This window comes from Poecilia formosa, unplaced genomic scaffold (assembly GCF_000485575.1).
Source record: "Poecilia formosa unplaced genomic scaffold, Poecilia_formosa-5.1.2 Scaffold14, whole genome shotgun sequence".
NCBI classification, from domain to species: domain Eukaryota; kingdom Metazoa; phylum Chordata; class Actinopteri; order Cyprinodontiformes; family Poeciliidae; genus Poecilia; species Poecilia formosa.
The window spans coordinates 1915563-1929287 of NW_006799953.1; the positions used below are offsets into that span (position 1 = coordinate 1915563).

The 13725-nt window shown below is 42.0% G+C and overlaps 1 protein-coding gene across 2 annotated transcripts in view; it reads right to left on the bottom strand.

Moving 5' to 3' along the window:
• Nucleotides 1-5308: 5308 nt before the first annotated feature.
• nlgn2b (neuroligin 2b) overlaps nucleotides 5309-13725 on the bottom strand; it is a 92195-nt gene continuing 83778 nt past the window's right edge. Inside the window, exons 8-9 of one of the 2 annotated variants that reach the window (XM_007545900.2) lie at nucleotides 12878-13238; nucleotides 5309-11080 (exon numbers count right to left, since the gene is read on the bottom strand). In XM_007545900.2, coding sequence (XP_007545962.1) covers nucleotides 10150-11080; nucleotides 12878-13238 — 1292 coding nt within the window. In that variant the 3' untranslated portion in view covers nucleotides 5309-10149. Of the gene's footprint in view, nucleotides 11081-12877; nucleotides 13245-13725 lie in introns of both variants that reach the window. The other variant, XM_007545898.2, reaches the window with a different exon arrangement.

The window sequence follows — 13725 nt, forward strand, 5'->3', positions numbered from 1 at the left end:
GCCTTAAGACATGCAGGCATACAACTTACACGTGAGAAACTGGTGGAACAAAGCCTTTGGACGTCCCTTCAGACCGTCCGATGCAACTGCGGGATTGTGAGTATGTGGTCAATACGCAGGGCGCCAAGGGCAGTGGATGGAAGGGTTGTTCATAAAGAAGCACATTACCCGGGGGGTTCAGTCTGCATGGATGTAGTAGGCCCCATGGATAACAGAAAAGAGAGGTGAGGAGTACCTCTTGGTGCTGATGGGCTGATGGACATGGTGTAACAGTGACAGCTGTGGAAGAGCAGGTCTTCCTCTGCAGAGGAACTCCGTTCATGTCAGGAAGGCGAAGGCACTTCTCCTTTTTTGCCCAGAGAGGGAAAGGGGAAGTTGCAGTTTACAGTGTCATTGAAAACAGCACATCTCCTTCTTCTGACAAGGGGAAGTAGAGAGAGAGAAGAAGAAGGGGGGGTGGGGGTGTTGCGCAACAACAGATATTTAAATTATAATGGCAAGTGTCTCATTTTGCACAAGGGCAAAGGAACGAGTCATTGAGGAGACAGGCACAAACATGAGGATGTTAACTTCTTTGGTTCTTGCTCTTACGGCCCTACCTTACCTTTCATTAGCAACTGTTGTGCAAGACTTCAATCATGTGGAGAGATGCAAGGACTCGCTCTACATGGGGACACCGCCACGTGGGATTGTCGACATCAGGCTAAAGAAGATCTGCCAACGCTACGCAGACAAACCTCGATATGTGACACTGTACGATCCTCACAAACGGATCCCGGTTTACTCGGCTTANTATCGAGACCGAGACAAGACCAAGACTTTTAGGGTCCAAGACCAAGTCAAGACCAAGACCGAGGAAAGTCGAGACCGAGTCAAGACCAAGACCAGCGCCCCGCGCTATATGACATGATAAAATGTGAAATATGATCAAAATTGCTTCTCAAACTGATCTGAAAGATCTGTACTCCCATAAAAAGACCTAGATATTAAATACTTGATCAATTTTACCAATATTAAAAGCATGTAGCACCATCTCTGTGCTACAATCCATGGTGGTCTGGTGCCATCCCTAAAAAGATAACGCCCTGGGCATTTGCCTATATTGCTCATGTCAGAAACCACCACTCTCTGTACCATTTAACATAGCAATTGAGGCAATGCCCTGACGGTAAATAACGCTCAACTATGAACACTGACCAAGGAGCAACAAGAAAGAAGTAACCAAGCACAAGATGTTCACTGTGACTGTTCTCACCCTCTCTCCAACTACATGAAGCCAGGTAGTCTGACACCATGGCACACATTCCAGCTGCCACTTTGAGCAAAAACAATCAAAGAGCAATGTGCATGCTCTGCGTGCTCTTTCGTTCTTGTGTTTTAGTTATTTGTTAATTTAAATATCAACGTACATAATTAAATAAAATAATGATAGGTACTGCAGTGTATGCAGAGCATTACAAGAACAAAGAAGAGTGTTTTGTCAGGTCAGCATACGCTGTCAGATCGTCATACGCTTAGAACAAACTCACGGCTATATCTGTCAGACACGTCATTACCATATAATTTTATTTAATTAGCAACATAGAATCATGACGTAGATCATCATACACTTTATTAACACTTGTATGGCATCCTGACTTAGTGGTTAAGTAGGTTAATGAGTTTTACAGGGGCGTGTGTTGTAGTTGACTGCAGCTGCAGCCAGACCTTGCTTTAAATACACTTTGAAACCACGACAACGCATGTATATCTATATAGTTATCATTGAAAACAATTTAATGATTTATTTTCGTCAGAACTTGCTGCATATGGTGAACTGACAACTCCTCTGACTGTCAGACTTCTTAATGCGCATGTGCGGGCCTGGTACTCACTGCATGTATGCTATTCTGACACCGTACGGTAATCTGATAGAACAACAGTGTTCTGTTACATCAGCATACATTGTCAGATAGTCATATGCTTAGCTCAGACATGTATACGCTGTCATTACCATATGATTTTATTTAATCAGCAACATAGAATCATGACGTAGATCATCATACAATGTTACTAACAGCTGTATGGCATCCTAATGTAGCGGTTAAGTAAATAGGTTAATGAGTTTTACATCAGCGTGTGTTGTAGTTGACTGCAGCTGCAGCTAGAGTCTGCTTTAAATACACTTTGAAGCCACGACAACGCATGTATATCTATCTAGTTATCATATTATAAACAATTTAATGACTTATTTTCGTCATAACTTGTTGCCTCTGCTGAATTGACAACTCTACTGACGGTCGGACTTCTTAATGCGCATGCGCGGGCATGCTACTCACTGCATGTATGCTATCCTGACAGCGTATGGCCATCTGAGAGAACAACGACTCTCAGCGACACTCCAGTCCTATCTAATAAGTAAAGAGATGAGCAGATTAATCATACTGTTCCTGAATGTCACATCACTATATTGCAGACTTCTGGACACAGCGTTGTCCCATATATGCAAGAAGTCAGTCAACACCTCCGCACAATAATTCAGCGCAGTGAGTGACAACTTTTTTTCCATCACAAATAACGTGTCTCTGTACAGCTAGCTTTGCTAACATCACGTTAACGGAGCTTACCTTTCTTTGAGCTACTTTTCTAAGTGACGAAAAAAGTTAGACGTTGTCTCCACCGTCTGTGAAAGCGAAGCGCTGCTGAGTTAGCTGTGGTCATCGGATTTCTTATGATTTATGCAGCGCAATTCTATTACTGACGATTAGACCGACATCTTCTGCTGCTCAGAGAAAACAACTGCGCATGTCTCAGAGCGCCGCGTGCGAGTGAAAGGTGGGGAGGGGAGTAACAGAAACAGGTTACTGTGGATTTTAATCGGTGCGTTTTCATCCACCGAAAGCAAATAAGTTAACAAATAAACTGGATAGTGTGCTGTACGTTTAGTGATATTTTCACAGTTGCGGTCTTGACTTGTCTTGAAATAAAATGCCGAGTCCTCAGCGCCTGAGACCGAGACAAGACCGAGACCAAATGTGGTCGAGTCCGAGACGAGACCATCAAAAAATGGTCTCGAGTACTACAACACTGACACACACATATTCTCATGAATATTCAGATTCAGTAAAACAGCTCCTTCCATCTGTGCATGTGTGGGTTTTCCCCAGGTACTCCTTCCTCCCACAGTCCAAAACACAGGCATGTTAGGCTAATTAGCAACTCCAAAATAGAAAAGGGAGTAGAGGGTGTGAGTGGTGAGTGTGCATAGTTGTTTGTCTTGCATGTCTCAGTGCTGGCCAACACTGGTGGGATGGCAGAGCCTTCTCTGAACAAGAGGCAGTAGGCCCAGAAACTGCGTGAGTGGATATTTATTAAAATGGTACAAATGGTACATTACCCAGTAATCCATGTCCAAAAGAGGGATTTTCATACTTGGTCGTATAGTTACCAGTGGAAGCTTGACAGCATATTATGTTCCACAACACTAAATGAGAGTTGGATTCGGCACTGCAACGTGGAGGAAACGCACCACCTCAAACATGAAATTAGGAAAGGATCTTATTTAACTCATTGTTTGGGATGTTCCAACAAAAATCTACAAATGCAAAATCATGCATACTCCAACGCTAGCATTTGGCTGTTAAAATGTTTAGAGTGGCAGATGACCCAGATTTGAGGGCTTCTCTGTGATTTTGGCTGCTAGGTTTACTTTGTCTGTAGTATTAGTACTGGTGTTTGTGAAAATGATCAACTCTACACACTTTGTACATGTAGCATTTAGTTAGTGTGATGCCTTTAACTGTTTTAAACAAATAGGAAAAAGCTGAAGACTTTTAATTACACTTTTAGGACGCAACACCACTTCTAGGGCTCACAGTCTGATTTCTGCAAACAAAAGAAAAAAATAAATAAAAATATGCTTCTCTTGAGCTTCATGGTGGGACAATAAACAATAGATAATGTCAAACCTATGTAAAAAAAAAAAAAACAACAGAAAAAACCCATTTTATGTCATGATTTCATATGATGAGAGGAAAAGCTATTGAACCAATTTTTCAATGCACTGGGAGGAAAAAGTAACTGCCTCCTAAACCTAATAACTGGTTGTGCCATTTTTAGCAACAAAATCCTGGTTTATGACGGACGATGGGTCTCTGTGTTTTACTGCAGTACAAAAGTTTTAGGAACGGTTTGGTAACATGCTTACAGATGCCGATTTCCACGTCTTTGAATTTCTAAAGACCAGGGGTTGATGTTTTGCTATGATGTCTACTCTACTTCATGTCAAACAGGTTCTGTTGAGGTGATTTCTTGATTCTGAATGTCTGGCATTAATCCTGCCTGGGCGTGTCTAATTAAATTGTATATTTGCATAAAATGTGTCTGAAACCATAAATAAATCTGTTAGTGGGCTAAATACTTTTTCACATCTCTTTGGGTTATCTGGGCTAGTGGTACATTAAAGTCTGAAAGCAAGAGATTTATTAAGCACCAAATAACTTATAATAGGTCTAAGTATGCAGGGACTGAAAGCAAAACAGCTGCTGAAGACTCTTTATTTAATCGTCGTTCTGCCCTCAAGTGGCCAGACGAAGCATTGCAGCTTCAACAGGACTTTGGCCATAAAAATGATGGCAAAGCATTTGTTTAAGAATGTCTTTTAATGTTTTCCAGTTCAGATACACAACAGACAGTGTGTAATAGCCTCTATTTGAAATAGAAATATTAACTTTAATTCTCTCAACTCCTCGTTGTCAAATATGCTCCCTCTGCGTATTTTGCGCCTCAAGCAGGTTACCGAGTCAGACTAAATGAAACAGACAAACAGGTGCAAGCCTTCACTGTAACATCTGGCATCAAAAGTTTCAAGAATAGGATATTTGAGTCTGCGTAATGCGAATTGTCAGCCAACATCAGAACTGCAGTGTAAACATGTAGACTTGGTGAGTGTGCTTCCGTTTTTCTGTTGGCTGGTTTCAACCCTTGTTTCCAAAAGAACGGGACAGGGGGATAAAAAATAAAGCGTTTCGCTATGTTAACCTCAGGAGCGCGGGTAACTGAAACTCACACCAAACGGCTGGGTCAACGATCCCGTTGACAGGATGTGCAGACGAAAACTGCGAAAGTTAGCAAAAAACAACCACTATGAATATAGTTCAAAATAAGACCAAAAGAGTACAAAGGATTTCACAACCTTCCAGTTACGTGGGTAATATACCGTATGCTCAAGACGACGTGAGACAATAACAACCAAGTACACCAGCGTCACAAATTGAATTTCTTGATTTACGGCCTGCTTTGAGCCAATTTGTAACAAAATCTGTTTTTTTTTTTTTTCTTTTTCTGTCTCATTACTCAAATCCTTCCTGTTTCCCCTTCCTTCATCTGTTCTCTGCAGCTGTTCTTTGGCTTCTTCACCAATGAGAGAACTCATTTCATTCAAAAGCTGCCTTGTATGATTGATGGGACGGTGCCAAGTGTGCACGGTACGCTTTAGACTACCGCAGATAATCACGAGACCTGGGCCACTCGGAGCCAGAAAGCATTCCTTTTTCTGTTTCTTTACCTCGACCTTGTGTTTGCTTTTTTTTTTTTTTTTTTTTAAATCATTCATGTATGCTGATAGATGTCCTCATGTGCCCACCTTATATGATTTGATCATGAACTCAGTTACAGTGCCTTGCAAAAATACTCACTTTTTGCTACATTACAACCACAAAGTTCGATGCATTTGATTGGGATTTATTGCAATGGAACATCGTCAAGCTAAAGGATTAATGGTATTAACCAATAAGAATGCAAAAAATAGACCAAATGGTGGTATCCGGCCTTTACTCTGATGCCCCTAAATAAAATCCAGACCAACCAGCAGTGCTCAGAAGACACATGGTTAGTAAGAGTCGGTCGAACCTGTTTGAAACTGGGGTGAAGGTAAAAAAAAAACAACAACCAAGAACTATGTTGGCGTTACTTAGTTTTAAAGAATGGTTAAGTATTAAAAAAAAATCCAGAACTGAATGTTAATGTAAATCTGTGCAAAACTGGTAGAGAATATCTCAAAAAAACTGGTTCTACAATGACCTGAATCAGAGGAGGCTGAATACAAATGCATGCCAAAACTCACAATTGTGAAAAAAAAAAAAAAAATTGTAAATCATTTATAATTTTCCTTTCCACTTCACATTTATAGTTTGTGTTGGTGTATTGAATGAAATCCCTACATGGAAACTTGTGGCTGCAATGTGACAAACAAGTTCAGGGTGGGGAGAGAGAGGGGGAGGGGGGTAGCCCTACGAATAGTTTCGCAAGACATTGTAAACAACGGCTGATCAAACCGGCTGTGTGTGCATGAGCGTCGAAATCATGTTAAGACATCTAAACTTGCACCTGTTGTCTCAAAGAAAAACGGATCCGGCCAATCACTCCAAACCAAACGACAAAACATAATATTTACAAATTCCAGTTTGTTCTCGTACACTTAAAAATAAAAAATAAAGTTCAGTTTGTGTGGTTCTCTTGTTGGTTTTTCGTCCTCCCAGCTCGCTCCAGCCCAGCGTGAGGGATGGCAGTCTGGATCCGGGAGCGTCGACATCCTTAAGCACGCATGGGGGAGGGGTGGGGGGGACGCGGGACGTTGCAGATGCTAATCCCAGTCGCCTCGCTTTTTCTGGTACAAGGTGTGAGTAACGTCTTGTTTAATCAGGATTTTTTTTGCCCCCCTCCTTTTCCCTCCCCAACGCATCTGACGGATCACGCAGACTGTTTCGTCGTCGTCGCCAGTGAGTCACTGCTTCTCCAGTGTTGTCCTAATGTCACAGTTTTTCCTTTTTTGTTTTCCCCTCCCTCTCCCCCTACCCCACCAAATATTGTCCAAGGTACAACCCATCCTTGTGTTCAGTTGTGCAAAACAAGTGACACAATCATACAAGGCTCTCGTCATCTTTTTTTTTTCGTTTTGTTTTTTGTTTTACCATAAATATATATTTTCTTTTCACCCGCCGTGCCGAAGCGAAAACCATGAGACGACAAAAGAGCTGACGAAAAAGAAAAAAACCAAAAGAACAATTGATTCGTCCTCAGATGCTCGAAGCATTAACGTAATGTCAGTCACGTACGTGAACGTGAAGAAGTCATGTCTCTGGTTTTTCTTTTTGTAACGTAGAAAGTGCTTTCCTCGTAATGAGACTGAGAGACAGTGACTGTGCAAATTTGACAGTTTTAAAAGAAAAAAAATGTGAGGATTAAAAATAAAACAAGGCTTTCATCAGTCTCTGGTAGTCTTGTGGCACAGCCGCGGTGTTAGTAAATGGAAAAAAAAAAAAAAAAGAATAAAATAAAGAGGAAATATTTACTCTCTTTGTTATAATCATAGCTTTACACAATATCTCTTTAATACTTTAATACTTTCCGAAGTACCACAAAGTGCAGCTGATATTAAAATAGAAAATGAAATATTTCCAAAAGCAAAACAATTCAATGGAAAGTAACCAAACAAGGCAATCGAAATTATCGAAATGGAAAAACTCTGCCCCACACAAAAAAATCATGCAACTATCCCACACAGCAAAGTAGTTAATAAAACTTTATATATTTTCTTCTTCTAAATGAGGATATATTGAATCTGATTTCCCTTTATAGAAGAGACCAGCCACAGTGCAACATTGAATGTAAATAAAACACAAAGTGTGTGTGTGTGTGTGTGTGGTTTGAAATGAAAGATAAAGGGGTTGGCACTTTCTTTTGATGGGAACTCCTTGTTGTTGTTGTTTTTTTTTTTCATGAGATACAGTCAGGACGGACCTCGGCAAGCGGTCCACCGGACGCCGGCCAAAAAGGAACTTCATCACAGTACTTGGCACCAAGAATGCTGGTAAAAACGAGATATCAGAATATCTTTTTTTTTTTTCATTCATATCCTTACAATTTATTAATAATACATCATTTACATTTCTGTTTTTCATTTTTTTTTGTATAAAAGACTCTAAAAGGAAAAAAGAGTCTAGAAGTGACTGAGAGAAGGAGGACGCAAAAAAAAAAAGACTGTTGATGTTTAATAAGAAGAGCTACAAGAGTGGATGCAGGAGGACGGAACGGCGGCGAAAGCGTGGGGAGGAGTCACTTGATCTGAGGTGGAGGAAAGAAGGAAAGAGACAGAGGTAATGAGTGAGGAACAAAGAAAGTGAGTGGAGCCTGTGAGGTGAGGATGTGGCGAGTTCTTATGGGCAGCCTGGATTCCAGGCCGCGTCCTGCTGAATGCGGTTCAGCTACTTTCTGCGAGGCCCGACGGGTCAAGTCCCAATCTGGAAATCTGTAGACATACTCCCCCAAAAAAATAGAAATGTTTGATTGTTTTTAAACTGAATTTAAAATGCGTTGTGGGTCTTTGCGTGCCGCTGCGGTAGAGCTAGCATGTACAGCTAGCATGTACAGCTACTATCTTCTCCTTTTCTCTCTGTAAGTCTTTTATTTCTCATAACTATCAATAAAACCCCAAAAATTAAGTAAACCTTAACTAACAAGGAAAAGCTTATATACTTTTGGCAGAAGTATTTCCACATTGTGGGATTTTTGTTTTACGGACCAACACAAAGTAGCCTGTTACAGAGCGGAAGGCAAATTGTACATGGTGTTCCATTTTTTTTAAAAAGTCTGAAAGTGTTGCATGTGGACGATGTCTAATAATGCACAATACAACCACCACTGGTGGTAACTTTCTCACAACTTGTGCTGTTTTACCTGCTGAAGTCAAAACTTGGACAAAGGAATTGCCTTTTTACAGCTTTTCCAGTTATTTGGTAATCGAGTAATAACCCAGGAATTAAGCACAAAACCTGCTGTTAACAACACAAGCTAAAGTCATATTTCACTAGAACAGGCTGTGTGTCTGTGACTGAGTACAGAGATTCAATATAGAAGTACAAATTATTATTTTATTTTGACAGGAATAATATGTTTATGCACGGCAGGCATTTTGGATTTTGAGATCAAGACTGGTGAGAAATCTTGGACTTTCCTCCACTCCACTAGTAATTCACTGACTCCTTTGTGTTAATATTTCAAAGTACAAATTTATAAATCAGGCACTGCCAATCACCTAACACAACACACACATGAAAAGTACAATTGTTTTACTGTTTTAAAGTTCTGTAAAAAAAAAAAAAAACCTGATAAGATTATAATACTAAATGATAATGCTGATGTGGTACTTGCTCCAAAATTAAGGTATGTGGCACAAATTGTCAATCCACGGCAAGACTTAAAAAATAAATAATTTTCAGCACGTCTTAGATTTTTATAACCATGAATTATTTTCCTTCCACCCACAATTAGGTATTACTTTATGTTGGTCTATTAAATAAAACCTTAACAGAACTCATTAAAGTTTGCAGTTGTGACAAAACGATCAAGGGGTGCAGACACTTTTCCAAACCACTGTGAATATCGTAAATGAATCCAAAGTAGATTTAGTCGTATGTGGCTGTCAAACGTCACTTCTATTCCCAGCCTCGGCAGTATATTTCACACTATACAATAATCTCTAAAATCACAATGCAGAGACAGCTGCTGGAGCACAGAGCTCTGTATGGGGTGCCAAATCCCCCTTCCAGATTGGGCCTTTTTAAAGCTGCAATTTGTAAGCTTCAAGAAACCAACGCTTTATGACAGACAGCTTGCTGGGACATATGCTGCCTCGCACAAAGCTGTTTGCTACTGTATCATCTTCTCCCTAAATGAATGACAATGTGTGTTTGTACTCTTTGTTAAACATTGCTCCACACTGACATGAAAGGAAACGCGTGTGCCAAACAACCGAACTCCACGTTATAAACGTCTGACTGATTACGACACCTCTTCGAGGGAGCTACTGGCCTAAAGCGGCGTGACCGGGAGACCTTTCCTCAGCACCAAATTTCCACTGAGCCATTACACGAATAAGCGTGATGACAAGGGCGCTTTCTCGTTCCGGTCCCCGTTGAGATGTGATTATAGCTTAGAGGTATTTCACCGCTTCAAATCTTACAAACTGCAGCTTTATCTGAGGGCTTGATGAGGATGAAGATGTGAAAACGGCAAAGAAGGTTGTGGGGGGGGAAAGGTGAAGTTGGAATGGAGAAGTTTGTGTGACGCATCTCGGTGAGCCCAAAGGAGTAGCGGAGCTTGTGCCTGGTCCTATACGCGGGTAGTAGAGTGTTGGTGAGGCAGGGCATTGTTGCTGTGGCTGGGCACAGGCGTTGACGAAGGGGCTGGGACAGGTGGGTAAGTGTTAAATGGGTGGAGCGGCTGGATGCTGCTGATGGTACTGGGGATCATGGTGATGGTGTTGGCGGTCATCAGTGGCACGTCCTCCGGTGCCCGCCTCAGCGCCAGCGTGTAGTCAGGGGGACACACGGGAGGACGGAGAGGTTCCAGGTCACCGTGGAGGGCACGGGAAGGGAGGGGTGTCCCGTGCTCCAGCTCCACCCTCTGCTGCTTAATCTGCAGTGACATCAGCTCCTCCTCCTGACTGAGCGCTAGGTCGTTGTGCGGTGGGGCACCCACGACTCCCATGCCGACCCCCATGCCCATTGTTGTGCCACGTTGCGGGGAGAGCCGGCGGTGGCGCCTCTGCATGAGTTCGTGGCGCTTATCCCGTTTGTAGTAAAGTGCGGCGAAAGCCAGCACGTTCAGGAAGAGGAGCGACGCGCCGACGGCCACCGTCACGCTCAGCTCAGTGGAGTAGTCCCTCGTCTCGCTCGGGAAGGGAGTGGGGCGCGGTCTCTCGGAGCTATCGGGGTCGGGTTCTGATGGGTAGGTGGACACCGGTGGCTTTTGGGGCGAAGAGTTGACGGGCGGGGGCACCTTGCGTCGCCCGGTGCCTCCAGACGGCAGCCGAGTTGTGACCGCGTTTAAGAATGTTTCGTGCAGGCTGTGGAGATGCGGCACAAGCTCAAGCCAAAAAGCAACCTTGTTGGCACGGTAGTTATCTCTGACACGTGGCTTCAGGCCAATATGCAAGTACTGCTTATCTTTGGAGCTGAATTTGGTCCAAATCACCTCCTCGAAACGGTTAGGCTTAGTGTGAATGAATGTTGTGTCCTGAGGAACAGGCAGATTAGGATCCCTGGAACAGAGAAAGAAGAGATTCAAGAGTTGTTGTTTTTTTTCGTGTTAGATGACAGTTGCTATCATTCACTGTTTCTAAACAGATAGACATCCGGTGTTAAAACACAGCGCTCTATCAAAGAAGTTCAAATTCATGCCAGTTTTTTTTGGAGGACATTTTGTTTTGCTGTTATGGAATTTGTTGCTTCCTGAGACATGGACGGACTGCAGAAACCACACACTTTTGTAGCAGTTAACAAGCTTCTGGTGTTATTCTTGCTGGATATTTGAAAACTCTCCCTGACAGAACTGGTAGAGTTCATACAAGTTACATGGTCTTCTGCTGCTTGCCTGCCTTTTCACCTTTGTCAATACATTTTTAACAGCACTGACATTTGGGTTATACCATAAGCTCAATGTCAGCCTGATTAAATCTGAAATCTATAGATAGATTTCCACCAGTCATGTGTGTCCAGTTTAAGCAGATTCTAGTTTGTTTGCCTAGAAATTCGGGAGGTGTGAATAACCCGTCGAACTCTGATGCAAACTCTGCTCCACCTAAAAACATGGGTCTCAGTTAGGCTGAAGTGAAGTCTGGTGTAATTCAAATGCATATGTGATAGCTCCAGAAGCATCGGGTTGAATGTAGTGCAGGGTTTTCTGGTTAAATACAACCAAAAGAAACCTGTGAGTCTCGCGCTTGGGGCAGAAATGATTCATAGTCTTTCATGAACGAACAAAAGAGAAATCAAACCTCTAAAATCTCCTGCCACGCCATTTTCGTTTACATTTCAGGAAGAGGCAGAATGTGCTTCAGAGGTTTACGAGTTGCTGCGGTGCATTTAAGCAAACATTAAAACTTGCAGAGTGGTATGCATAGCTCTGACCCAGTGTGACTTCCAGAAAAGCCAGAATGAACTAAAACGTTGGCAACCAATTCTTGTTTTAGAAAATCAGTTTAAAAAAGGTTGTAAGTGGTGTAGCTGTTCCTCTCTGGAAAAGGAAGGGTTAAAACGAACCCGTTGAAAGTTCACAAAGGTGATACTGAATGAAAATGTCTCGCCAGATCTGCACATCCAGCTAATTGTACGCTAACTCGCATTTTCAAGTCCTCTTTTAGATTAAAGATGTATATAAAAAAATCAGTTTTAATATTTTTTATTTGGGCTTAAGACCTGATTGAGAACTAATTAGACACAAAGATAATCAATATGTTGTGAATCTTTGAGTGCCGCAGTAAGCAGATCTGATCATGCATGCCTGGTTCTGACAAGAATCTTAACAGAAGCTCCTGATTATGTGTCTGTACATTCATGATGTCATTTGCTGTAGTCCTGCCACACGATTAACTGATTAAAGTGTTACACAAATGAAATGCTCAGAATCTGAACAAGACTTGACTTCAAAGGAAAGTGCCACAAAGTGTTATCTGCATAATTATGAAGTATTCCAGGAAACAGCTGTTCCACGCTTTTTAGGGTATCAAGTCCATTGACGCTTGTTCATGTTCGCATGTGTCGCTAAAGTGATTAGAAAGAAACAAACACCATGGGAAAAGTGGATTATAAAAAAAGAACGAGTGGGAAACATGAATATAATCCATGTGAGCCAGTTAATGCAAAGTGTTTAATCATAAAGAGGTTCTCTTCCTCATGAGATCAGACAGTTAAGCTCATCTTCCACCAATATCACACTAGTGTAACACACAGCACCATTCATAAATACTAGCACCTAAACATATCCGTATTTAAAGTGAGAGCAGCAAATAACACCATGTATGCACTTCAATCTTTCTACATTTGGGTCTTTTACCTACCCTGTCTTTGCGAAGTTGGTCCAGTAGGTCATGACCACGGCGCTGAGCATTACATCGTTCTTGGAGAAGTTACAGGGGAAAAGATCAGTGGCTCCCACCATGGGAATCCCAAACACGTACGGGATCTCGTCTCCGTGAGCGGCGTCCGCCCAGTCTGGCCGTGCCTCCGTCTGACAGTGGTGGTGAAACGTGTAGAAGTAGACGGGCGACTGGAACTCTGCGTGGAGCTTGGCTGTGGCGACGGCTGGGGCCACCCACTGGTGGTCTGTGAACAAAGCCAGCAGGGTCTTCCTGCGCATGTCGCTGTTGTCCCTGTCGGCCCAGTCTGTGTACATGAACTTTATGGTCTCCCTTAGGATATCTTTACCTTGGAAAAAAAGCAAAGTTCAATGTAAGCAATCATTTAATACCAGTGTGTGTGGTAATTTAATACAGCTGTAACAACATGTTTCTAAATTTAAGATGGAGGCAAGTAAATAATAATAAGGAAAAGTATCAAATATGCAGTAAATGTATTGATCTTAATTAGCTTGTTAAAGGGCAAGGATTGTGAACAAAACACTGAAAGATTATGGTGAAGTTGCTCAAAAGTTGAAACAATGGGCAAAACCGTTACTTTTTAAAAAGTTGGTGCCAGTACAGCGCTGGACTGAAAGAAACTACAAAACTTATGAAAAAAATTATTCTGTTGTGAGAGCACGAGAGTCGACGCATTTGGGAACCATCCACCCTATTAAACGTTAAACACGGTGGTGTTTAAAAGCCGCTCTAAAAAATTCAACCGTAGTAAAAATTGTTTTTATTGGCACTACGCCAATCAAACGACTCTTGTAACTGTGAGTCAGTCT